Genomic DNA, 26,326 nt, shown 5'->3' on the forward strand with positions numbered 1-26,326 from the left:
CAGCGCCCGCTGTGCTACAGCGCCCAGCGCGCCAACAGCTCGGCGCGGGACGGGCGGACCTCACCGCGCAGCGCCGCAAATGCTCCGCCCGTTTCTCCTCCCGCCTTCCTGCAGTCCCGGCGGCGAAATCACCGCCCTGGCTTCGCGTCCGCGCTCGCGGGCCTCTCCCGAAGCTCTACTCCACAGACGCGTACCGAACCGACGGCTCGCTGTCCGGCCGTCACCTCTCCCGCTCTGGCCGTGGATGCCGGCAGCGCAGCGCGGCCTCCCGCCCGCTCACGTTATGCAGGAAAGGTTTCTTAAGAACGTTCTGTCGGGCTCCGGCACGAACGGGAAGAACACACAATGAGTCCTGGACTTCGCGCCCGTACGGACAAGCAACGTACACGCTGCCGGGCCATCCCGGTGCCCAAAAAGGGAGAAAACCAGTGACCGGGCAGGCCGCCTCGCCGGGCACCTCCCCGACCCGCGCCCCACAACGCAGTTCCGCCCGCCGCCCCCTCAGCTCATAGCGCATGCGCGGTAGCCCCGCGCGGAGATGAGCATGCGCAGAACAGACCGCGGCTCGCTGTCCCTCACGCAATGACGTTTCCCTCGCGCCGCAGCGGATTGATGCCGTCACTCGGTGCGATGGCTGCCGCGGGTCGTCTTCTTACGTCAGTCTTCTTCCGGGAGAACTGAGGGGAGGCTTAAAAGCCCCTGCGTTGCCCCGCCCAGGGCTCCTATTGCGGGCAGCGGCAGCTGTCATGTCCCGCCCGCGGCGCGGGAGTGGCCGCGCAGCCCGGAACACGCAGAGGCTCAGGCGCCGCGCCGACAGCCGGGAGCAGAAGGCGGTGGGAGGCTGCAAAGCGTTCAACCAATCAGTACCAAAAGCTTTCCCCACCGCCACCAATCAAAAGTGCAGGTTTCCAAAACAAGAATGCTAAGCCAATGAAAAAGCTCGCGGTGCCGGCGCTCCGGCCAATCGCATCCCGCTGTCCTCTGGGCCGTGTTTGCGGCCTCCCATCAGCAGGGGGCGCGCGCGGCAGCGGCACCGGGGGCGGAGCGGAGCGGAGGAGGCGCCGCCGTCGTGGTCGTCGTTGTCGCTATCGTCGCCGCCGCGCGCCAGGCCGCCCGGCTCCGCCTTCCGCGGCGCTGTGCTCCCGCGGGCCCGAGCAGCAGGTAGGGCCGCGCGGCGGGACGGGCCGCTCGCGCTCAGCGGGGGGGTGGCTCGGGTGCGGGGCCTCTCCTCATCCTCCTCTTCTTCCTCCTTCTCCTCCTCTCGCGGCCCATTACGGCGCGGCTGGAGCGCTCCCGCCCCTCTCCGCGCCGCGGGCGCCGTCGTCAGCCGCTCCCGGGCCCCGGTGGGCGCCGCGCCCCGCCTCGTCCCCGGTCCCGCCCCTCCCGGCGGAGCGGCCCGGCCCTCCCCTCCCCTGCCGCGTTGGGCGGCGCCGGTCGGTTCCGCTGTTGGAGATGGCGGAGCCGCCGCTCGGCGCGAACAAAGGCGGCTGCGGGAGCCCCCGGCCCGGCGGGAGGCGCTGCGGGCGGGCGCCGTTCGCGTCGGCGCTGCCGACTCGGCCTGGCTGTGCGCGTTTTCCTTCCCGCGGACGGGCTTTGACAACTGTGAACTTCGCGGCGCCGAGTGAAGTTTTAAGGCGCCGGGGCGCAGGCACGGTTCGTTTCTGGCCGAGCGGACCGAAGGCTCGCCGCTGTTCCTTTCCGTGCGCTCCGTCCCGGGGCGGCTCCGCTCGGGCCGTTCGCGCGGCTCTCCGCCCGCCATAGAGGCACAGGGCGTTTCTGTGTGCTCCGTGCCGTACGGAGGGTCGGTTTAGGATTCCTGTGACCCAGCGAGTGAACTCGGTGATGCGTGGCGGGAGGGTGCGCGTCCAGCTCTTGGAAAGCCGCGTCCGTACGGACGCATCCGTGGTGCTCGGTGGACGCGGAGCGCTGCTGGTGGATGTGCGGCGCTGGGGGCCGGGCTACAGTGCGCGTCTGTGATCGCTGCGGCCAGTACGGAGCCGTGTCGGGGCCTTTGGTCAGCTGAAGGTCGCGAACTCCCTGCGCTAACAGCTCTTGTCCCCAAATAACGTTGCGTGTTTTTCCTCTGTTCTCTCTGCGCCTCCCAGTGAGCTCTCTGCACTGCACAGGTCAGGCTCGGCCCTGCCCCGCTCCTTACTCTGCAGACCTCAGCTCTCAGCAGGGGCACCCACGGGTGAGCTGCAGCTGGGTGCTCCACGAGGGCACCTTGGCTCTGACAGCAGCAGAACCGTGCTGGTCTTCACGATGTGTGTTCACGTGCTTTGCTGCCACTGTTGAACCGCTCAAGAGTCTTTGAAAAGTACCACCTGAGACCTAATAGTGGTGATTGCTGGGCTCGAGGTTTTACAGCATGCTCATCCTTTTCAGAACCCCAGCACCTGGGTTCCATCTGCAGAAAGACTGAATCAAAACTTTCTCTGTGTGTTCTGTGTGAATTGGTTAATTAGCATTCCAAAGATCCATTTTGCTTTGCAGGATGGCCCAGCATCTGTTGTGTTCAAATCCCCTTTGCCTAAAAAATTATCCCAGGTGCATCCTATGTATTGTCATGTCTTTTACAGCTCGGCTTGAATGCCTCAGAACTGACAAAGTATAGAAACAAGAGCACTGTCTTGCCCTGTGCTGGAAGGAAAGCAGGTAACCAGCAAGAGGTGTAAGCAGCTTTGTGTAAGAGAGAAGTGTAGGTTTTTCTGTCTGCCAGAGCTGGTGCAAACTCGCTGTCCTTCCTGCCTGCTGTTGGTCTGGCTGGCTGGTGTCTGTCAGAAGAGGTGATGCTGGCTGTCAGCAGTGAATTTTCCCTTTGCTTCTGCTTTTGTGAGATGTGATTGAATTGAAGCCTGTGGTGATGATAAAGTGGTATAAATTGATCTTCAACTTGTTTGATTTCAGCAGCTTTTCTTCCTGTGTCAGATTTATTAAACAGATTTTGAATTGGTCATACAGCAACAGTTGTAGAAAAACGACTTCTAATGCAACAGTGTGTTTGCCTATAGCCTTAGTTACTGATGAGTTGTCTGTTTTTGCTCTGTATTTAGCATCCCATACTTTTTCCTTTGCTTTAGGTTGTTCTTTTCACTGAATTGTACAGAGTAAAGCAAGAGTGTAGGCTTTGCTTTTATAGTAATACAAACAATATTTTAACTTGTATATGTATATGTACACATCCACATTTGTTTTAAATTCTGTCTGCTCAGATGAGGGGGAAAATCTATTGCTAAATAGGTGATTTTTGTGAACTCTGAAAATGAGTAACTAAAAGTCAGGATCCTGTTATTTACTTGCTTTGTATGTAACTGAGTCCAACATGGTTCTGGTTGCACGAGATGGTCTAAACAGGAGGTGGATGGGAGAGATGCTGGTGGAGGTGGTGTCTGAGACAGCTATAAATCTTCTGCAAAATCATCAAATAGTGGGGCAAAATGACTGTATGTTAAGGAAGGATAGCTTCTGCCTGAATGTCTTACGGATGAAAATGAGTACATAGAGAATAGAAAAGTGCTTTGAGTAGTAAATGACACTGCTCGCGTATGTTCATCACTTTGCTGTTCTCTTCTCTGTGGTGCCAGTTTGTAACAGTTCCATCAGCGTTATTGCTACAGGAGCCGGATCTGCACATCCTCCAGAGTCAACGTGTGAGTTGCTTTTGCCAGAGGTGATAGATAAAGGCAGTTGTTACGACACCGGACTCGTGTCACCTGAGTTGGTGGAGTGCTGAGATTGCTTACAATTAGCAGAGCAAAGCCGATCTTAGTGCTGGCACAGACCTCGTGGGCAGGTACTGCTGATGGGTTGTTGTGCAGGGGCTGAAGTGCGTTTCAATTTGCTGCCGCGTTTTTGATGGCGGTGAGTGCCCAGACTGCTGCTGGATTGCGTTTGTGTGAGAACTTCTTACCAGCCTCGTTAGAATCCTGAATGTGAAGGAGTGAACAAAACATATTGGGGTGATGGATTTCCTTTTTGGCATTTACATTACATTTCTTTTCACCAACAATAGCATATCTTTAATGTTTCTCTGACATTAAGTCTTTTGTGTATGTACCAGTATCTCCCTGTGTAGTAATAACTTGCAGAAGAAAAGGGGATGCATAAAATCACGTGAAAAGCAGTTACAGGAAAGAATTTGGTTATTTGCTGCTGTGGGAGTGGATTACTGAGCGTTATTCCTGCGTGAAGATGTGCTGTCAGAACAGCCCATCACAGTGCTGCTGTTGGGAGCCCTGCAGCTGATGCTCAGTGCTGCTGCTGGGGATCCCCATGTCCTGCTGCTCAGTGCTGCTGCAGCTTGGGGGCCATGGAGGGGCTGGGAGATGCAGGCTTTGGGGGCTTCCCTTCCTCTGCTTGGTGACTCTAGGAAAATGAGGCAGTTCTTTGTGCTTCACTAAGGTACATGTAGAACAGCACTAACTGGGAGTACGCTTGTTGGAGGCTGCTGAGAAGTGTTTGCAAACGTTCCAAGTCAGTCAGAGAACGGAAGGATCTGATCCAGCAGTTTTCTGCTCAGTTGGCAATGTGTTCAATTCAGTGAGAAGTGTTTCATTTTGTTTTCATTCTTTTCATTTTCCATTGTTGCTGTGAAATAAATTCCTACTTAAACTAGTTTTCTTCCAAAAAATACATCTCTCAAGGTCGTTATTTTTTATTCAGAGTCTTAGGGTTTTCAGAATAGGACATTTGTCTTGCTGATCTTTTGGTTAAAATGAAGTCGGCTCTTCTGTTGCAGCGAGGTGCAGCCATAGGCAGCAGCAGAACTGTGCTGCAGGCAGCTTTCTCTTGGGTGTTACACACATCTATTCTGCCTGTTTAACTTAAGTGATTGTAAGTCCATTAAATGAATGACATGAAAAAAAATCACCAATTCAAACTAGTGAGATGATGCTTAAATGTTTGGATGGTGATGTGGAATGAAAGCCATTCGTTTTTACAGATGCAGCAGGTGGTCTCTGCCAGCTGTGATGTCTGCAGGTCTGCGCAGGCAGGATTGGGCTCCTGCTTCCAGGCACCCTTCAGTGCTCAGCCGGCAGCGAGAGACTCGGGAGGTGGCTCTAACAGTAGTTTTCTAATCACCTTGTCTTTTTATTAATAAATACACTGGGCTTTTGAGGTAATTTCTACTGAATACTGAAACAAATGAAGTACAGAGCTGTTACAGCAGCCCGTGGAAGCTCCGAGGCTCAGCTTGGTTGAGCAGTAACGTGCGCATGCGGCGTGAGCGGCTCGCTTCAGCCCTGCTGCTGTGGTGCAGGGCGGCAGGCAGCAGAAATGGGCTGGGAGGTGCGGAGCAGTGGGGCTGCGGGCATCGGCTGCTGCGGCCAGCACTGCTAACTGCATTGTCTGCTTTCCTTTTTGAGGAGGTGTGTATCCGAAACGTGGATGTTCAGGATAACATGTCCAATGCGTCGGAAGAAAGAAGCACTAGACAACAGGACATTAAGAAAGGACTTCAGTTTATAGAGTATGGTGCTACGTTCTTTTCTTGTGGGTGTACGTGTCTGTGGGTACGGACGGCTCTGAGGAAGTCCCTATAATTTAGTACTGTCAGAGGGCCCTTGGTTCTTCCCAGAGTCCCTGCTTCATTCCCAAACAGAGCAGATGGGGTGGGTGGGTATTCCTCTTCAGCCTTTGGGAAAAATCGGCTCTGACCTTTTGGGTGCCCGGAAATCCCCCTTCCTCTTATGGCCCTCACACCTGAGACGGGCTGTTGCTGACTGCTGGCTTTGTGCACTGCTGCCTGGGTGTTTCTGCTCTCTGGAGCTCAAGTTTAACTTGAAAAAGCCTCTTAGCAGTTAATTTGTGCTTGGATCAGTGCCAAGGTCTCCCCTAGAAGATCCTGACTAACTTAAGCAGATTCTGAAGTTTCACATTCCTTCACTGTTCTCATAAGGCATTGAAAAAAAAAAAAACCTGCGCTTTTAAAACTGATTTAGAACCAGGTTCTTGGTTAACCTGAAAGGGAAGGGAGGGAGTTTCTGGTTTTCTTCCTGAACGAAGGGAGGTAAATGCCTCTGTTTTCTGCCAGAGAAAATCTGTTAGGTGTCACATGAAAGAACTCTTAAAAACCCTTCAGTGTTATGTGTATGACTTAATTAACATTGGTGTGTTCTTTTGACAGGTAATTTGTCACTTTATAGTGCTTATAGAAAGGTGGTGGTTGTCATACAGAAACTGTTCCTACATGCTGGAGAAGAAAAAGGAAATTGTTTTTAAACAAACAGCACCGAGTTTTTAAACTCAGCATTCAAAATTGTAATACATTTTGAAGAGGAGAGCTGAGACTGGCTATGTAGCTTTAAATGAAAATGATTCATTAGTAATAGCAAAACACTGTTGTTTAATTAAATCTGCTCAGCAGCACTCCTGCCTTGTTCAGTACAGGCTGAAGAACACAGCTGGGTTTAGGCAGCAAGCAATGCTGCTTCTAAGTAAGAGCCAGTGTTGTCTGCTGTGACTGTCTGGTGAGCCGTGTGTTCCATAAGTGCATCTTGTAATTTCTTTTTCTAGATCTACTTTGCCCTACCCAGGGACACAAGAACAATATGAGGTAATAAAATTACTTTTGCATTTCCAGAAGTGTTTCTTCTTTTTTTAATTTTTTTTTGGTATGTTTATTCTTGCTTTCAATCATTATTTAAGGAATAATACAGTATGAATGGTAATTTTAAAATGTCTCAGCATAGAAGCTACATAAATTGTGCTACAGGTATTCAGATATTTGGACAGCTGACGGTTGCTCAGCAGCTCAGATGAGCTCTGCTGGTGTTAGGGATGAATTTGGGCATTCATTGGATAAAATGACATGCTGTATCTGGTGAAGTTTAGGGTAGTGCAGCAAAGTGAGATAAAGGACTTGAGTCGCACATTCTTGTAACAGATTTTGGTTATGCTATGTGTTACTATTTAGTATAATTTTGGGGCTTACATTTTCACACATCCTTCTAGTATTTTTATTCAACAGTAAATTGTATCACTGGACTCAAGAATGCGTTACTTCAGATTGTTAATGCTCACATTTTACATTGGAAAAGTCTTTTGCTTTGCGGAAGCAGCCTTTGTGTGCTGCTGGCTTGCCAGCTGCTGTGGCTGCTGTTTGCTAACAGTGCGGGGAGCACAGATACATACGCCTTGGATAAGTCCCACACACAAAGCAATGGCTGCAAGTCCTTCCGCCTGCTCCATCTGCATGTGTTGTGATGCTGAGTATTTGGGAGTGTCTTGGGAAAAAAAACTCTACTGTAGACAAAAAAAAATCATTTCTGTTCCATTTATTTACAAGTATACATTTTTCTGTTTGTTTAAATATGTATTTGGAAATATGGAAGATACACAACAAATACTGTTGTTCACGAGTGTTTTTCTTTATTACAGCTATTTATACGAGAACTTGTTAGAAATCTTTTTAATGAAGGGAACGATGTGTATCGAGAAGGTGATTGGAGGGGCTCGCTGAATCACTATTCAGAAGCTATAAACATAGCAGATTATGCTAATTCTGAAGAAATCCATGTGTCTGATGATATTTTAGAGAAGCTACATGTAAACAGGATAGCATGTTTTTCAAATATGGTAAGCTTCTATTGAAACAGTATCACTCCTTGAGAATCACCTACTAACACTGTGATGGCATGGAAAGTTTAGCAGTGAAAAGCTGTTGGTGTTGCTTTGTTGGTATTGCTTTGTTTCATCTTTTCACAAGCGTGGTCACCTGGATGTTTGTAGTTACCAATACTAGATAAATAGCAGAAGAGCCAGAACTGTGAAATTGTGGAATGGCTTGGGTTGGAAGGGACCCCAGGGACCACAGAGCAGGCCACCAACCTCCAGAACAGTCGTGCCAGGAAGTTGATAGAAGAGTAGTTTAATCTATTTCTGTTGCTGACTGCTCCTGAGTCTGCCACTTTGCCTGTGCGATAACATGGCTCTGAGAAAGAATTAAATTGTCTTCATCCCTCTTACTGGATTCTATATGAGTGATAGCCAACTTTTTAGTTGCATAGGTCAGTGGCTTAGGGCAGTTCATATGTGTGGTGTACAGGGGCCTTGGTGGATGTTTCATAGTGTTTCAGTACCTGTGTCTAATACAGCTCAAATTCTACATTCCAACTATAAAAATTATTCTGATTAGTTCCTATTTTCTTTTCTCTCCCTCGCAGGGACTGCATGAAAAGGTTTTAGAAGACTGTGAGATAGCATTAAGGTTAAATGAAAATAATTTTAGAGCACTCTATCGGAAAGCAAAAGCACTGAACGAGCTGGGAAGGTATAAGACAGCTTATGATGCTGTAGCAAAATGTTCTCTTGCTGTGCCACAGGTAGGCAAATGATGCATTTGTTTGTAGCTATTTCTACAGAATTAATGCAGAAAATATGCACTTACATCAAGAGCATTACTTTTTTGTTTGTTTTAAATGCAGGTTTTGGTGCGTTGTTTTTTTTATTCCCATTCTTACTGCTTACTTTGGATGTGAAGACTGATAGCAGATCTCAGCAGAGGCAATGAGATCACCTAAAGAAATACATTCCTGTATGGATCAAGCGCCATAAGCTGCATAAACAATAGAACCATTGAATTAACTGTTGTTTAAGATTCTCTAGACAGAAGTGTATTCTAAAGAGAAAAAGCACCTGTAATTATAAAGTTTAGTATTTGTGCATGTGATTGTGGCATGTTTGTTCTCCAAGCATTTAGTAATGTAGTTCTCAGCCGTGCTCAATGAGACCCATAGTTGTAGGCTACGTCTGTGTCAGCAGGCAGTGGGTGCTGTAGCAGAACAGGATCTGCAGGCTGCAGTGAGGCTGCTGACAGTCTGATTTCCATGCTTTTTTTTTGTTGTTGTTTTGGAGCGCAGCAGGTGTGCTCCAGCAGCACTTCTGTTTCATCTAGAACAAGTCTAATTTGGCACTCTGAGCCTGCTCATACTGTAGACTAAAATGCAGAGTGTGAGGATGATTGAGGGGTTCGCCTCAGAAATGCATTCCTGTTCGAATGAGCATGCTGATGGAATCTTCTTTTAAAATGGATAGATAACAGGGCAAAATACTGAGGTGATTTTTTTTTTCCTTTCTCTACCTCATAAATAGTGTAAACGTGTGTGTGTGTGTGTGTGTGTACACACCCTGCATCTTCTCTGAACTGCTGTAGTTGTGGAAAATCTTTGTTTTTTATTCAGAGAAGCAGTAGAGCAGGATACTGTCTGTTTTCTGGCTTTTTTTTTTTTCCCAGACCTTAAAATTATGTTGCTTGAGGATCTGCATTTTTCTGAGTGCAGCTTGCAATCCCATGGTTGTGAGAGTATAGTGTGCATTGAGAGACATCGTGCACGTAGAGATCTTGCAGAACAAAGAGTATTTGAGATGTAAAAAGTTGTCTTTCACTAGATGGTAATCCACGTACGTTATGATATTCTATTTCTTTCAGGATGAAAGTGTGATTAAGCTTACTCAAGAACTAGCTCAAAAATTAGGATTAAAAATAAGGAAAGCATATGTAAGAGCAAAGGTAAGATTTGGTTTTAACTCACAAATTGTTACAGTTTTAACAAAGATGTTGAGTTTTTCCCTTGATATCAGTTTTGTAGCTAATGAAGGTGTCTTTTCATTGCAGCCGCCCTCGAATTCTGTTTCTAGTGATATATCAACTCAGGTGAGCTTTGACATGTTGTTAAGCATAAGCTGACTTTAAACTGCAGGGAATAACTCTTTCATCATTTCACCATGATTAAGTGAAAATTTGCACTTGACGTTTTATTTTGGACTTCAGGGTTCTGTTGTTTTCTGTATCCCGCTTTGCAATGTACTTATTGCAGACTGAGGTGAGGTGAGATTATCATTCAGGTTATCTCTGTAGAATGAATATGAGCTAGAACTTTAAATCTAGTGCAGTGAATATATTTACTTTTAACATCTTGAGGCAAGGATGTAGCTAATGTGTTTTTTTATTTTATATCATGGAGAGTAATGAAAGTGAAGAATGCTGAGGTGAAATGCCTTTAGATTTACGTTTGCCAAAATTTGACCTTCATTAGTAGCTAAATGGGTGTTTGTCTTCCTACAGCTAATGTGTCTGAGTAGCACCAAGGAAGAGTTCTCCTTTGTCTTAAAGACTTTTTCAGATGAAACAGGCAATTTAGCTGTAAAGGAGGACTTGGGATAGAATGAGGAAAACACCAGAACGGCTCACTGCTCTTTTATTTGTCGGTTAGTTACAGGTTTTGAGTGGTACAGCAATTGTATTTCAGTCTGCAGTGGGATGCGTTATCTTAAAAATTATTTCACCCTTAAATCCACTGGACTTCATAACTTAGAAGTTGTATTAAACCTAATTTTGAGGGCTTACATTCTCTGCCTGTAAGTATATATGTTTGAAAAATATTAAAGACTCTTGTGCAAAGTACTGAGAGGAGTTGTTTTTTCTCACTTGCAGAATTCTTCTTCTGTAGAAGATATTGAGTTAGGTGAGTCTTGTGTATGTTAGAATACTAATACTAGGAAACTAGATACGTAATATCTCTAGTTGTATTTGTTATGAAAATTTTTTAAAGAAGATTTAACTTGTCATTTGCAAGATCTGTGTCAAAAGTCTGATATATTTATCTGTGAAACTACACATTCAGGTGCTGAGCCAGTCCTCATCATGATAGGACTGAACTGCTATTAATATAATTGTTTCACTGACCTGTTAAACTTGAGAATAAGGAGGGGAGAACGTGCCAGAGGTTCAGGAGCATATCAAGCCTGTAACTTTTCTTGTCTTTTTAAGTTTGAGCAGTATATGAGCACAGAGAGATGGGTACATATGAGTTGGAAGATATTTAATGTAGTTTTGCTTTACAATTCAAGTTTCTCTATTCTCTCTCTCCTGACACCATCAGGCTAAAGGTTAGGGGAGGCGTTTTTACACTTCTGAATAAAAGTTCCACTCATTCCTGTCTTTCTGTTCCAGATTTATCTGACCAGAAGCAAGATACGGTTTCTTCTGCTTCTTCATCAGCCTTTGTTTCTGAATTGTCTAAAGTGGCATCAGTACCCATATCGTCTTTATCTTCTGTTATGTCTCTTCAAGTGGAAAAAGCTTCTTTGCCTTCTGCAACGTTGGCAAACGGAGGAAATGTTTCTTTCTCTATGCCAGAAGCATGTTTGGATTGTGGAGATGGAGATATAATTATTGGTGAAGAACTTGATGAGTTACTTGATTCTGTGCCTGATCCAGATGAAAGCATAATGGTAAAACTTTGTTTGCTTTCTTTTGAGTGAGATCTTGTTTTGTTTGTGAATTAATTTTTATGGTTACATTGAGCTGTAGTTGTGTATGGTCAGATTGATCCGCTCAGACGTGTGGGCTTGCAAATGTGGCTGTAAAGATACCAGGACGTGGCAGAGCTCCAGGGAAATCCTATTGGATTTGTGTGCTAGAAGATTTGAGTGAGGTTGCTCGTAGATGGAGACTGCTTTGAAAAACACTGCTACCAACAGTGCCTCTGTGGGAGAGATATTACTTCCAGGAAATGCCATGAAAAGCGAAGCAGACCATTGAAGTCTGACTGGTGTATATTGTTATAACTGAGGCCTCTGTGAACCTGAGGATGTTTGGTGTGCCCACCCGGGACTGTGCAAAGTCAAGCTCATGCTTACAACTTTGCAGGACAGCAGTACTTGCGCTGCTGTCTCCTAGTGCACCAAGCAGTAGCTCTGCAATCAGAGCTTTGTCCAGACCTGTGTGGCAGATAACCGGAAATGGGCCACTGTGAGGCTAACTTTGCATATCTGTTAGAAGAGATTATTGGAAAAATTGAGGTTTTTTTGAGTTATTCTTCATTACACAGCCTTTCTAGAGTTAGAGCATACAAAGCATGCAGAGCTTCTCAACTGACAGTCAAAGTGAAAGTTCTGATTGCTGAGCAGCAATGGCTGAACTTAATAGCAAGGTTACTGACTCTGAGCTGTGTCTGTGACGGTCATTTGGAGCCCTTAATATCACACTACTAAATGAGGATCTGGCATGTTGAATTTTTCAATTAGTTGTGATTTTTAATTCTCATGTAGCTATGGATACAGCTGTAAAAAAGATTGATTGCAGAACTGGTTCTGTCTTGAGCTTGATTTCTTAAAATAAAAGATGCTTAGACTTCTTACTGTAAGTTTTATGCATTTCATTTTGTTGTATCTGTTGTGGAAATTTCAGTTGCAATTATTGTTAAATTATAGCAAACTTGCCACAGTAATGGCAAATGCTATCTTTTGAGGTAGATTGAAGCCTCATGTAATATAGAACCTGAATGCACTTGGGGATGAGACATTGCCCACTCTGTGCAGACAGTTTGATCAGCCTCCAGCCAAGGAGGGAGCTTCTTGTGGCAGCAGGTGAGATGTAGGGAAGGAAGCTCCCAAATTCTGTCACGTCCCTGTCAGAGGTGTACGGAAGGATGCGTGGTTTTCCTTTGAGGGAAGAAGGTAAATTGGCTTACATAGACAGTGCTGTCATTTGGTACTGCCCCAGGTTCCATTTCAGTGCTAACTCTTAACTCCTTACTGTTTGAATTATGGTCTCTTTATTTAGAAAAATCTGTGTAGGTTTCTGACTCAAAAAAAGTTCAAAATTTCTTCTTCAGTTCAGCTAACTGAACCTTTAAAAAGTTTGATTTATAGATGACTCCTTGCATTAAAGCATTGAGATGTGATTTCTGCAGTTCTCTACAGTACTGTAGTGTATTTGTCGTTGTTCTTCTGTAGGTTTACAAAAACTTATTGAAAACATTCTTAAAAGGAAGAATGGGAGGCTGTTACAGATTGTATTGAGGTGGTTTCTTTTCCTGTGTGAACTTTTTTTTTCTTTTTTTTTTTTTTTTAAACTTCTTTTTATACAGCAAACTACAGGTGCCAGGGGACCTATTCCTGCAGGAAGTGTGGCTCCCAGTGTGCCCTTCTCTGCTTCTTTGCTGGGGACGTTGCCCGTCAGTACAGGATTTGTTCCTACTCCCTCTCTTTCAGAAATCTTTTCACAGCCTTTGGCTTCTTCACTGGAAAATTTCTGTTCACCATTAAGCACCTTTTCAATCAGTGACCCAAAAAGAGGTAAAAAAGGAGTATTAATATTTAACCTTATGATGTGAGAGTGAGGTAGGAGACAGTCAGACTGACTCCTTGTTTAACAGATTTTTACTGCTACTCAGCAGTGCTTAGCATGTGCAGAAAATATGGTCTGTGCTCACGTTTTTAGCTGTACTGATTATCAGTGTTGGGTGTACACAAGATTTCATAAAGAAAGCTGTTGTTTACTTTGGGTCTGCATAATTTCTTTAAGCTTCTTCTCTTCGTTTCTTTTACGTTTATTGTGGAAGTTACTAGTTTTGGGTGAACAAGGATTAAGTAGGAGCCATGTTAGCTTCAGGGTATGTATCTGTTTAACAAAGCATAAACCATTGCTGATGATTTGACAATAAACATGAAAAGACCTAAAAAGATGGTTGGTATAACTGTGTAGTTTGAAAAGATAGCAACATTACATGTTTGGATTCAAGCTGCAGGTGATTATGTGGTGAAATGGAAAGAAATAGGTAGAGAACTAGAAAAGAAGAAATAAATTTTATCTCTAATCACCAGTGTTACAGAATGTGCTCTTAAGAATGAAGCCAAATTAACAAAATAAAATTAAAAAATAGAAGAATCCTCTTATCCCTCTTGCATATCTGTATTTTTGATAAATAAGTTTTGGTTATCTAGCTAACCTTTTTATCCAGCATTAGTATTCTCTTTACGTTCCTTCAGCAAATGTCTGCAGAGCTGTTGCTACTGTTAGTCAGGTGGTTGTACTGACAATGGTTACCTAGTTATTTTTCAACCAAGATGTTTACAAGGGGGATTTCGCACAATTTGAAAAAAAAAAAGAAAAAAAAAAGGTGCAGAAGTGGGTAGCAAACAACAGCAAGATGTGTTGCTTGTTAAAAAACAAACCTCTGATACTCTGATACCTAATGCTTTTCGGGAGTTATAATTTTGTGAATAGGATGTGTTGGGGAAACTGAAGTAATTGAAACTTTTCTTTTAGACCTTTCAAGTTCAGCTTCTAGAGATGGAACACCAACACTTAGCAGCAATAACTCTCCGTTGTTTGTAAGTATTTAATGTTCTCTTTTCCATCAGCTCAGATGTTGATACATCAAGGGTTTAACGTAGGTCTTAATGAGTGTATGTGAAATCTCTGCATCCACTTTTATGACACGTACTTAAGTTTGTACTTGATTTTTTCCATGCAACTTTTTTAATGCTTTGAATAATAATTTTAATAAGCTTTTCTTTTTTTTTTTTTTTGGTGAAGAAATGAAATGAGATGTAAAATGTACTTTCTCAAGTAACTCAAGTAAAATGTACTTTCTTCCTACAGATAAATGGCCCTAGTAGTTTGTTTGGGTCTGAAAATTACATGGGAATTTCAGGTCAAACTAGAAATGACTTCTCAAATGTTTTTAGCAGTGCAACTGCTAATATACCTGTATCTTCAGCACTTGCGGGAAGAAACCCACTAGAAGGCACACATGAGCTAAGACAGGCCTGCCAGTTATGTTTTGTTAAAAAAGGTAAGGGGCGCTGGGACCCGACTGGATTGATTTAAATACAAAACAAAAACATATTCTTAAAACACTGTGAAATAAAACAAATAAAAGTACTTTTGGCTTCTAAATAGCGTTCAATTCTGACTTGTTCTTAGCAGATGTAGTATGATTGTGTTATTAAGGAACTGGTAGAATGTTTCAACAGCTTTTTATCTTCTTTCTTCTTGTCTCTATCTGTTGTCCTACTAGGTTCTTGATTTCTAAAACCACCACCAGTCACCACATGCTTTCCCCAAGCTGTAGGTCAGCTATGTAAGGACATTCACATTCTGTATTCACTTTCCTCCCAATGCCCAGGGTACTGTGAAGAATGACACCTTTGCTCAAGACTAAAAAAAACTTGCAATACCCTCTCTGATTGGCCATGGGGAATTGAACTGCAGTTCAAAGTACCTGGTAACCTTCACATCCCATCTGTTTTATTGTTTTTTTTCCAGACTAATTCTAAATCATAATCATGAGGCTTCCAAACCTTAGTAATAATTAACTTCACTGTATTGACTGAAAGGATCCTAACCTGTACTGGGCTTTAATATAACTAATCTTTTAGGCCTGAGCTGCTGCTGTTAAAAAGAGCTGTATTCTAGGAGCAATAGCTTTATTAAGACTAATCTTAAAAAACAGACATTGTGCTTCAAGTTACAGGTGTCAATATTAAAGTACTCCATAGTAATGGATCTTGCAGAGAATTGTATTGAGGCATTTCGATGATGGCTATTGCAGTTACAAGAACTTTTTTTAGGTTGAAATTATTCTTACAAGAAAAATCTATGAAGTGATTTGAAACATGCTAAAGGCACAGGAGCTGTAGAACATTGAAAGAAATACTTTGTGTGTTCACTGTCTTCTCTTTTTTATATCAACACATCTATTTCTTCTGTTTCTTTGTTTCCCTGTCAAAGCCTTTAAGAATCTCCTGCTTATATAACCGAAAATTATACTGTTCCATCAACTTGTCCAGGGAAAATGGGCCACGTGCTTGTTTTCATAGTCCCTTCAGTAGCAAAGAGTGAAGGTCACTGGGCGTTGCTAGTCTTCAAACTTAACTCCCGGATGTCTTTCTTTTAGGTGTAATATAATCTTCACTTGAATGTCATCCTGAAGCGAAAGTATAAGCAAAGGCACACTTTTCCTTCCCAAACAACAAAGCTTCGGGACTGACATTTGTATTTTGGGCACATGTACTTCTTACCTATTGTTTTGAGTCTGAACATAGTAGCTGTTTTAATATAATAAAAAATGAAGGTTAAGTGAGCCATTTTCTGATCCTTGGAGTTCACCTGTGTAGACTTCTTGTAAATCGCAAATTAAATTTAAAAATAGTGTTATGGAAAAATATACTTTGGAATTTGACAAAAGGTAGTGATTTGTAGCTGTCCCAAAGTACTTACAAGGTTATAATGCAGTACTCCCTCCATGCTGTTATTGCCAAAACTGGTCATTTTGTAAGTATTTAGTTTATTTCTGTTCTGCTCAACATGGCTGCTGATGAGTTGTGGTTCTTCAGACTTGCTGCTGCAATTAAGGATTCCATGCACTGTGTTTGTGTACTTCACTTTTGGGTGTATGTGCCAATCTGTGCATGGAAATTATGAAACTTTGCTGCGGTTTATGTGAATATAAGCCATTTCGTGATTGTTGCAGGTCCTAAATTACTGGATTATGCTTACCACCCTAATTTAGAACATAAATGTAAGAAGGATATTCTAATTGGTAGAATAAAAAATTCTGAAGATAAATCATGGAAAAAAATACGTCCAAGACCAACAAAAACACAATATGTGGGACCATATTATATATGTAAAGGTAGGTGTGTTACAGATGGTGAATGTTAATGTTCGTGCTTGAACTAATATCTCTTAGGTTTATCACGGTGAAGTATTGAATGAGATTTTATATGTGAGAGGAGATGGGGAAGTTACTGGGTTCTGTATATTCTCAGTCATGAGGGAAGCTGTGTTTTGACAATGTGATTATTTGGAAAACATGAGCTGTACTTCTGCTCTTCATCATGAGTAACTTTACTTTTGAGTGGGATATTTTTATATTCTTGCTTCATTTTACTGTATCCCCTTAAGCCATCTCCCTTTTCCTTCTTTTCCTGCGAGTTGTGTACGGATGCAGTACGGATAAATGGAGACTGGCAAAGAAGGAGTTCCCTTCTGATCTCTGACATTCCCCCAAAAGTTCTGGTGTGCATACGTGTCTCTGTTTTGGCAAGCCAGCAGGAGAGAGGGAGGACAGATCATGCTCTCTGACTACAGCAGGTCTGTCAGTGTGCACACCTGCTAATCACAAGTTAGTCTCTGTCAATAAAAAACATGCTCTGGACTAGGAGGGACTTGCAGGACAGCATTTTCAGCTTCCTGTAGGTTTGCAAAAGAACTGGTCTGACTGTCACACAGTCTTGGTGGATACTGTTGCCCTCAATGCAGTGTATTCCGAGTGCTGAATATGCAAAACAACAATAGCAAGAAAATATTCTTTTGCAGTATGGACTGCTTATGGTGCAAGCAAGATGACTGGTGTGTTAATTAACAGCTGTATCTGACTGTATTTAAGGAAAGGTTCTTGGTTCTCAGCATTGTTGCCTTAAAATGCAGAAATATAGTTGATGGAGATGTTGAAAAGTTAAAACTCAGAAAGGCTGATGCACAAATCAGTTGAGGTGAGATGAGGTGCTGCTCCTATCGGCTAGACTTCACAACAGATGTTGCTTGATAAAGGTTCTAAGATGGACTTACAATAGAAGTTATGTAAAAGCAGCGTCAAATTCAGTGTTACCATTTTAGATGTTGCTGCTGAAGAGGAATGCCGATATCCAGGGCACTGCACGTTTGCCTATTGCCAGGAGGAGATAGATGTGTGGACACTGGAGCGCAAAGGAGCTTTTAGTCGAGAAGCTCTTTTTGGAGGGAATGGAAAGATCAACTTCACCGTGTCACGACTTCTTCAAGAACATCATGGATTCTTTATGTTTCTTTGTGAGGTGCTGCTTTATCTTTAATGATGTAATAAAAATAGGTAATATAGTTATCCTGTAAGAAATGCTTTTGCTCGTGACTGACTTGTAAATTTTGAAATGTGTGTTCAGTAATAATCTGACCAGCTTTGAAGTAGAGACTAGCTGAAGTCTATGATAAAATACTTAAGGTGAGGTATACTTTTAAATATATTTAAACAAATACTCTATAATTACTTGTTTTTTTTATTCCAGAAATGTTTTGATCATAAACCCAGAATAATAAGCAAAAGGAACAAGGATAATTCATCTTCTTGTTCTCACCCTGCTATGCATGACTTCGAAGATAACAAGTATGTCTGAAATAACCATGCCTTTGAATTTCAAATTAAAAGCAAAGATTGTGGGGCATTCTTGAATATTGATTTTTCATTTCTTCCTTGTTGATGATTTTTTTTCCTTGCTAACTAACTGCAGTGTTTTGACAGTATGGCTAAGACAAGCTTTGAGAACAAGGATTGCCCTGTGTAACTAAATTGTGAGAGCTGAGTCATTATCAATGCATTCAAAACCAGTGGTATCCATCTTTGTGTTTGGCTCCTACTTCTTTGTGAGCCTGTTAGCAGCTTGTCTGCTTGGTGAGCTGCATTGGTATAATTATTTGTGTGGTGCTGAACTTGCATAGGATTTTATGAATATCTTCTTTCTTCAGTCTAATTTGCTTATTCTTGAGTTTTAACCCAGTCAGTCAAGTACAGGCTTACCTTAATTACCTGCAGTTAATTACCTGAATTAGACCGTAGGTCTTAATAATTCAATTCATGCAAGGCAATGTGGCAGAAGCCCCTTAAATTATTCTTCGAAAGATAAAAAGATTTCGTAGCAGTATTAGTGGATTTTTTATAGTGCATACACTTAAAATTTTATATGACAGAAATGGAAGTAGGAGCATTTTAATTGCTTTATTCATGCTCCACTTCCCTACGTTGAGGAAATACTGCAGCTGTAAGAGTAAAGCTTTTACTGGGACGCATCAACTCTTTATTTAATGATGCTTTAAAAAAAGAATAAGTTCTTGTGTGAAAATAGAATGTATACTTAAAAGTGAACGTGATACACTTTGCTGCTTCGAAACCAATGATCCAGTTGGATTGGATTCAGTAATGCTGTGTAGAAGGTGAAGTTCTTGGTTTTGCAGGAGCGCTGATTTGTAATTGCTTTACTCAGACTAGGAACAATAATTAGGTGCTGCTTCCTTCTGGAAACCGCTGGTTTCAAGTGAGTGTTATAGAGGCATTTGAGTAAGCTGTGATAATGGCGGGTTATTTTACATCTTTTCCCCACACGTTAAGTCATGTTAAGACATATCTAAGACTGACTCTTCTTTAAATAGGTGCCTTGTCCACATTTTGCGAGAAACTATGGTGAAGTATTCCAAAATTCGCCCTTTCCAAGTTCGGTGTCAGCTTGACCTGTGCAGACACGAGGTACACTATGGCTGCTTAAGAGAGGATAAATGCTTTTATGCTCACAGTCTGGTAGAGCTTAAAGTCTGGATAATGCAAAAAGAAACAGGTATGTTTAACAGAATGCTCTTCATTTTGTTTTGCTGCAGTACCTACCTGGGGAAGGTGCATTGACTTCCAGTCTGCTGAAACCTTTCGTAGCAGCACGTTAGAGAAACAGCTGTGTAAATAGGGTGCAAAGTGTTGATAAGTGTACTTGCTATTGAAGGTTAGAAAGGTTTTAATAATAAAAACTGTCAGAACGGCTTATTATCACCTGATACGTCTTTTTCTTGAAATGAAATCTGAAGTCTCTCGTGATTATTAAATCCAAGTCAAACCAGATTTCTTCTTAATTTTAAGCATTCGCAGTTTAGAAGATCTTGATCAAATATCTTCTTCATGGAGCACCGGGGAAAAAAGAAAACAAAACCTTGGTGTATGTTATTTATGCCATTGTTCCAATCCGTCCCCACATGCAAGAACCTTGTTTTCCTTGTAGTTAAACTTAGAATTCTAAGTTTAGCTTAGTATTGATCTGGTATTCCTATGTAGTAAGCCAGGCAATAAATGCTTCTAGGTGGGCATCCTGTCTCAGTAGTCTATATGTTTAGTCAGTTTTTCTGTTGTTCTTTACACGGGATATTTAGAGTGCTGTTTTGTTTTGCTTTGTTCTTGCTGGGTTTTATTGGCTTCTTTGAAGATAACAGATTTCAGTACTTTATTTCTAGCTGATGTCTTTTGAACTGTATGTCTCTGTACTTACTGTCCTTCCTTGTTCAGAAGTTTAAAACCCTTCATAATCTTCTTGTTACGAAATTTAAAGTAATCAATGAACTGTTGGCAATAAGGGGTTTATGGCCCAGCATAGTCACTGATTTGTTCTACTTTGCTCTGTATGACTGTACTTTATTTAAGCAGTGCTGGATCATTGTGATGCAGAGGAGGAAGGAAGCTTGGCAGGTCCCCATGTAGTGCAGTGTCACTGGCATTTTTTCCCCTTTCTGCTGGTGGTTTATTCCTCAGTTTATCTCAATTCTTGTACCAGTGTGATAACAGAAGATGTCACACAGATGTGACGTCAGAGAGAGATAAGAGGTGACTGTTTCTGTGCAGATTTCCAGTCTGTCTCTCCTGAGCTGATTTAGAGGTCTCTGTGTGAAAATAAAACGGTTATTTTCTGTTCTTAGCCACCGCCCCTACGAAGTCCAGCATTGCAGATACTTACTCTGTAATCTCTATTTTGAAGTAAGGGTTGGGTTCTCCAGGAAACTTGTTTTGTCACAGAAGGATGTGTTTTATTTTTGGAGGGATGTGTTTGTGGTGCCCTCATACTTCCCTAAAGTCAGTTAGAGCTCTGGATCTTGTTCCGATTCTGGTTCTCTGCTCTCAGCACCAGGCTTCTCTTCAGAGCGTAAGGTGTGGGAAGAAAACAAATCCTACCTCAGGGAAGAAGCATTTTACCAACCCACAAATCCAAACACAGATAATAGACCCTGTTTGTGTGGAATTGCAGTAATAACTGTTACAGTATGTGAGAACACTGTATAGCTCCAATAGGAACCTTAGCCAAAACAGCTGTAAGAATGGCCTTCCTGAAACAAAGCTTAATTAGCAGGGCTTGCTTTTTAAAGAGGACGGAGGCAGTCTAGTTTCTGCCAGTTGGTATTGTGTTTTTTTGTGTGTGTAATAAAATGCAAGTTCTCTAGTGAGATGGCAGAGGATATGTTTACAGAAGTTAGTTTGCACAAATACTCAGAGATGCATCTTTATGTAGTTGGACAGTCTGTAATTTAGAAACTTTTGTCTTTTTAATGTAAGGTTATGTACTACATTTATATTTTGGAGGTGAGATTCTTAATATGCGTGTATGTGTATGTACATACGTAAATAAACGTTTGGGACTTGGGTAGCACAGCAATTTGATCATGTCTGAAATTTTAGATTAGTTGTAAGTGCTCATGAGCTTTTAACTTTCCTTTGAAGGTATTTCACATGACACTATTGTTCAAGAATCAAAGAAATACTGGCAGAACATGGAAGCTAGTGCACACGGGTCACAGGTATTTTCATTTTGCCTTAAAACTGATGCTGTAGCAACTTTGATTCTTTTTTTGGTCTGTGTATAATGTAGTGTATCTTAGAAATTGCTTACTTCTCATGCTCCCTAAACAAACTTTCAGCGTAGCCTTCCGTATTGCGCTTACGCTTGAAACGCCTGCTTTTCTTCAACACAATTCCTTTTTTGCTTTGCTTATTCTGTCATAGGTGAAACAGAAAACTTAAGTACCATTTCAAAGGCATCTGCCACAGGGCAATTAATTATCTTTTCAATATGTTGGACTTCTGTACAGTGATAATATGATGTATCAGCAGCTTCTGGGTTCATATGCCTAAATCAGAAATAAGTTAAAAATGCATTCTTTAAAAAATGCCTAGGTTTGAAATTTCAGACAAAACTATTACAAGGCATGTAGTGTAACTACAGCTTACGGACATGTGTCGTAAACTTTTATCATAGGGCATAATTCATAATTATGTGTGGATTTCTTTGCAGATACACAATACCTTTCATTGTTGTTGTTCTTGTTTTTGCGTAAGATCCTTGGGAACCAAATGAAATATGGATCACTTAATTTGAAGATGAAGTTTGTTTGTGGTCAGTGCTGGAGGAATGGTCAAGTTAATGAGCCAGACAGAAACAGAAAATACTGCAGTGCAAAGGCAAGACACCCGTAAGTAAGACAGCAGCAAAAATTTTGCCTTTTGTCAGCGGCTTAAAATCTCTTTTGGAACAGTTTGTGACTTTGTCAAGGAAAGAAGTCATACAAGGAATTTTAAAAAGCACATTGAAGCATAATAGAGTTTCTAGAAAAATTCAGTTAAATCCCAACTAGAAGGATGGAGTAAACATTCATTGTAGTCTTTCCTGGCACTGCTTTGATCTAGTAGTGTACCTTTTGTTATCCCAGAGCCATAGAATGGCCTGGCTTGAAAAGGACCGCAGTGATCATCGCCTTTCAACCCCCTGCTGTGTGCAGGGCTGGCAGCCACCAGACCAGGCTGCCCAGAGCCGCATTGGTTACTATTGCTTCTCTTCACTGAACGCATCTGTTTTTCTCTAGGTGGACCAAAGATCGCCGCGTGGTGCTTGTAATGTCTAACGAGCGCAAGAAGTGGATGACCATTCGTCCCCTTCCTGCAAAGAAACAAGTGCCTCTGCAGTTTGATGTACGTTAACCTAAAATAACCTTTTGCGTTAAGAAAACTGAGTAACTGTAAAATACCAGTAACTGGCCTGATTTCATCAGTTCTGCAGAAATTCCCAGGGGAGCTGGTGGAAATATGCCAAGTGTTTCTCCAGAGTTCAGCCTTAACCTGTGAGATTAGTCCTTTTCAGTTCCTGAAGCCCTCTCTCATCAGCAGAAGTTGATCACTTAAAAATGCTTTAACTAAATTCTAGTTCTTTAAGTGATCATCTTAGAAATCTTCCAAACATCTGTGTGATGTGGTAATCTAATAGAAGGTAAAAAGCAGGCCTGGTGCTTGCAATTAACAGTTTGCATTTCAAACTATGTTCACTTTACAAAGCAGGCATGGTTTTATGTTTCATGTAATGTAAATGTCTGTCAGGTGAGAGAAAACGTAACTTTAATAAAATCTGCTATCACCATTTTTACTTTATATTCATGGCGAATGTATTTTTAATTCATATTCTAGTTGTGCAATCATATTGCTTCAGGCAAGAAATGTCAGTATGATGGAAACTGCTCATTTGCTCACAGTCCTGAGGAGAGAGAGATGTGGACATACATGAAGGAGAACAGCAGTAAGTAAAAAAGTAGAGATTAAAGCAATGCTGTAAATCTAACTGCTCTGCTCTTCTTTTTTGTTGCTCGATAACTTACTAATCAACTTTCCTTTGCTACCTTTTTTTTGTAGTAGGCCTTGAAGGCACTTAATTTATTGGAATGAGCCCTGGCTGAGTATTCAAAAATAGTATTAAATAAAAATAGCTGCATTAAATATTCATGACATGATGAGTTGTATTTTAATAACAAAGTAGTTTGTATTATATTCTTAAAGTGTTAGAAGTAGCATATCGGTCCATGGAGCAGATTACCAAGTTATCTTTACTTTGTGTGTCTGTTGGAAATACGCAATGCATTGCTTTCCTCTGTGTAGGTAGAAACAGGTCTTGGTGAGTAGCCAGAGATTCGTATTGCTCTTGGTTCTTATCTCTAAACCGTGTAGCTGCCTATAGCATGTGCTGCTTTTTTTTCTTATTGAAATAGGTGGGGACTGAATTATGCTTGCAAACTCAGTCATTTATCTAGTATTCTCAGACTTTTGCCTTAATTGCTAATTACTTATTTTAGCTTCTGCTCTCATTAGTTCAAGACTTGGAGCAGTTGTATGACATATGGCTAAAAAGTCAAAAACCAGAAAAAGGAGATGATACAGCTGCTCAGGCAAATAAAGAAAATGGGAAGCAAATTCACATGCCAACTGATTATGCTGAAGTAACAGTAAGTAATCATAGGTGTAAATGTAAGATCGTGCTTTCTTTTTTCCTCCCCAGTCAGTAATGTGCTGTTGTCCTTACTCTCCTGCTGCTCTCTTATCTCATAGCTAGCTGTGCTAAATGCACAATTTAACTGAGACTATGAGGCACTTCTTTGGGATCCTCTAAAGCCAGTGGAAATCATAAACTTCAGGTGTTGTTTAAGTAACTGTATCCAAGCTAAGCAACAATTTGCAGGCTGACATAAAGAAAACATTTAAAACGCATTAGGAACATGTCTGTGCTTGTAAAATTGAATTCTCAATGCTTTGTTTTCAAACACGCTGTTAAACAGGTGGATTTCCACTGTTGGATGTGTGGGAAGAACTGTAATAGTGAGAAACAGTGGCAGGGTCACATTTCTTCTGAAAAGCATAAAGAGAAGGTTTTCCACACAGAAGATGATCAGAACTGCTGGCAGTATCGCTTTCCAACCGGATGTTTTAGTATTTGTGATAGGTATGTGCTTTCTAAGATCTGTGTTGTAAACTGAGAAATTCCACTTCATGGTATAAATAATTAGTGCCATTGCAAGTTTGAGCACAGCGTTGCAATATTTCTTTTCTTGCATGTATCTTTCAACAAGAAGGTAAGTGATTAACAGTATTTGAACATGTGCTGTTAGAAGTTGGAGAGTGACAAGCTTCCTCATTGTGGAACCCAGCGAATGGTTGTGTGATCTTCAGAAAGGGCCACAAGTTTAGAGTAGCAGGGAAAGAAACTTGCTTAAAAAGTACTGTTTGTGAGCTTAGACATCTGCCTTCCATTACCCGTGGAACACAAGAAGAGTTTCTAGTTGGACAGTGTAATCGGAGCTTTAAGGCAGGTAGAAATTTTATTGGCACAGCCTGTTGTTTTTTTTTCAGCTTTGGTTGTTCTTTTTGCTGCTTCCTTTAATCCTTAAATGCAGCCTTACCTGACTGAGTAGATTTTGGTAAGCCTGCTGGCATCTCTTTGCACTTTTGCAGTTTTACTGGGAGGTTGAAAACTTTGAAATCTGCATTCTGGTGTTAAAAGTTAATTTTGCTCATTCATAAACTTTTTCCATTTGATATGGTGTTAAAGATTTTGAACGTTTCAAATCTCTTGAGAGACTGCACAGCATACAAAGCAAGTTATTTGGTGTGTGCAGGCACTGCATGCTAGTTTATGTGCCCTGTTTAATGCATTTTTAGTAATATTCTAAATTTGGTGTTCAGAACAGAAACAGAGCTCAGATACGCAATATAAAATGAATATCAACTGGTATGCTCACCATTTAACAGAAAAATACTAGAACATAATGAATTCCTGAGTCATGCTGAATACTCCAGAACCAAATTTAGTTAGCAAAACAAAATTAATGGAATTTCTAAAACTGGTTGTTCTGCAGCTTAGTGAATTAAATGTGAAGGTCATATTATCAGTTACATTAATACCTCAAGTAATTGAAAGATGTCAAGCGTTATAACTCAGTAAGGTGTCACAAAGAACAGTCATCTCTTCTCCTCCACAAATACTTGACAGCTAGGAAAGAAGAGTATAATCAAATGCTAAACAGTCTCATCTTATTAAAAATCAAGTATTCTTCCAGTTATTTTTATGTCCATAAGAATCTCTTGCATCTGAAAAACATGATGGGGAAAATACCTAGATATAACAGTTGCCATCACAGTGCTACTGATTAGCTACAGAAACACTGATTAAAGTCTGTCCTAACAGATATATGGCTGGTACTTGCACTGAGGGAAACAACTGTAAATTTGCCCATGGAAATGCTGAACTCCATGAGTGGGAAGAACGAAGACAAGTTTTAAGAATGAAGCTCAGCAAAGCAAGAAAAGACCACCTGATTGCTCCCAGTGATAATGACTTTGGAAAATATAGTTTTTTGTTTAAAGGTTTAGACTAATACTGAGATGACACATACACGTTGCCAGCTGGAAGCATAAACCAGAACAATTGACAATAATCAAAAGCATGTGACAGAAAAGCTGCAGGTTTTCTGCTTTTATTGGCATATATTGTTCCTCCTGAACAGCAAAATATAGTAGATTTAGGGGAATTGAGTGGACCTGTCTGTGCTGTCATGAAGCAGAGCGGTGAATAAAAAAATCTGAAGTATTATGTGCTTTCTCACCTCCTGTTGGACAGAAAGTTAGGGAATAGAAGGAGGAGAGAGGTTGTAATGTCTAGGAAGCCCCCTAGCGTCAGTCCTTCAGCTGAAAAACTTCACGGTATCAAGGTATTACAAAGCAGAGTGTTACGGGCTAAGAAAATGATGGATGAATATTCTTCAGATCTTGTAATGGAGACGATTTGTTTAAAACAAAGTTTGCTACTTATCTATATGTAGGTTGCTAAAAAGGATTTTCTTATTAAAGATTTTAAACAAAATAACCATTTAACTACAATATATGTTGAATGGGTATTTTTTCTCTATTTGTATGTTTCAATATAATTTACTGAAAAAGGATCGTGGGAGGAAAAACGTATTCATTTTTGAAAATGAAGTAGTTGAAATTGTTTCTTGGTCTTTGCTGTTTAAATGACGATTTTGAAAGATTACACTTGTATGTCAGTATTGTGTATTATTGTATGGACTAATGTTGCCTGTAATAAAGAGAACTTTACACAAAGCTCTTTTCTGCGTGTTACTTCTTAGGACCGAGATTTTGTAAAAAGTGCTCCATTT

At 41.4% G+C, this 26,326-nt stretch overlaps 1 protein-coding gene across 4 annotated transcripts; it reads left to right on the forward strand.

Moving 5' to 3' along the window:
* Positions 1-1,101: 1,101 nt before the first annotated feature.
* ZC3H7A (zinc finger CCCH-type containing 7A) lies at positions 1,102-26,270 on the forward strand. Of its 4 annotated transcripts, none has more exons than XM_042864221.1 (23): positions 1,102-1,161; positions 5,367-5,470; positions 6,517-6,556; positions 7,381-7,578; positions 8,166-8,324; positions 9,431-9,511; positions 9,617-9,655; positions 10,436-10,466; positions 10,955-11,235; positions 12,876-13,083; positions 14,057-14,121; positions 14,393-14,585; positions 16,266-16,427; positions 17,414-17,610; positions 17,839-17,936; positions 18,977-19,158; positions 21,075-21,151; positions 21,690-21,823; positions 22,214-22,319; positions 22,809-22,917; positions 23,484-23,617; positions 23,948-24,111; positions 25,354-26,270. In XM_042864221.1, the coding sequence occupies exons 2-23, from the start codon at positions 5,403-5,405 to the stop codon at positions 25,541-25,543; spliced, it is 2,916 nt and encodes a 971-aa protein (XP_042720155.1). In that variant the 5' UTR covers positions 1,102-1,161; positions 5,367-5,402; the 3' UTR covers positions 25,544-26,270. The 4 variants fall into 4 exon arrangements, with proteins under 4 accessions (XP_042720155.1, XP_042720156.1, XP_042720157.1 ...); XM_042864222.1 differs by having other exon boundaries at positions 1,107-1,161; positions 5,370-5,470; XM_042864220.1 differs by lacking the exon at positions 1,102-1,161 and adding an exon at positions 3,220-5,054 and having other exon boundaries at positions 5,370-5,470.
* Positions 26,271-26,326: the final 56 nt, after the last annotated feature.

This window comes from Lagopus leucura, unplaced genomic scaffold (assembly GCF_019238085.1).
Source record: "Lagopus leucura isolate 7727_CA_CO unplaced genomic scaffold, USGS_WTPT01 Super-Scaffold_760, whole genome shotgun sequence".
NCBI classification, from domain to species: domain Eukaryota; kingdom Metazoa; phylum Chordata; class Aves; order Galliformes; family Phasianidae; genus Lagopus; species Lagopus leucura.

Excerpts from the sequence above, each read along its gene's own strand:
- ZC3H7A (XM_042864220.1), top strand. The coding sequence starts at position 4,920 with ATGAAAGCCATTCGTTTTTACAGATGCAGCAGGTGGTCTCTGCCAGCT. Across the intron at positions 10,467-10,954 it reads TGTAGAAGATATTGAGTTAG|ATTTATCTGACCAGAAGCAA; the intron begins GTGAGTCTTGTG and ends TTTCTGTTCCAG. Across the intron at positions 14,122-14,392 it reads GCAATAACTCTCCGTTGTTT|ATAAATGGCCCTAGTAGTTT; the intron begins GTAAGTATTTAA and ends TTCTTCCTACAG.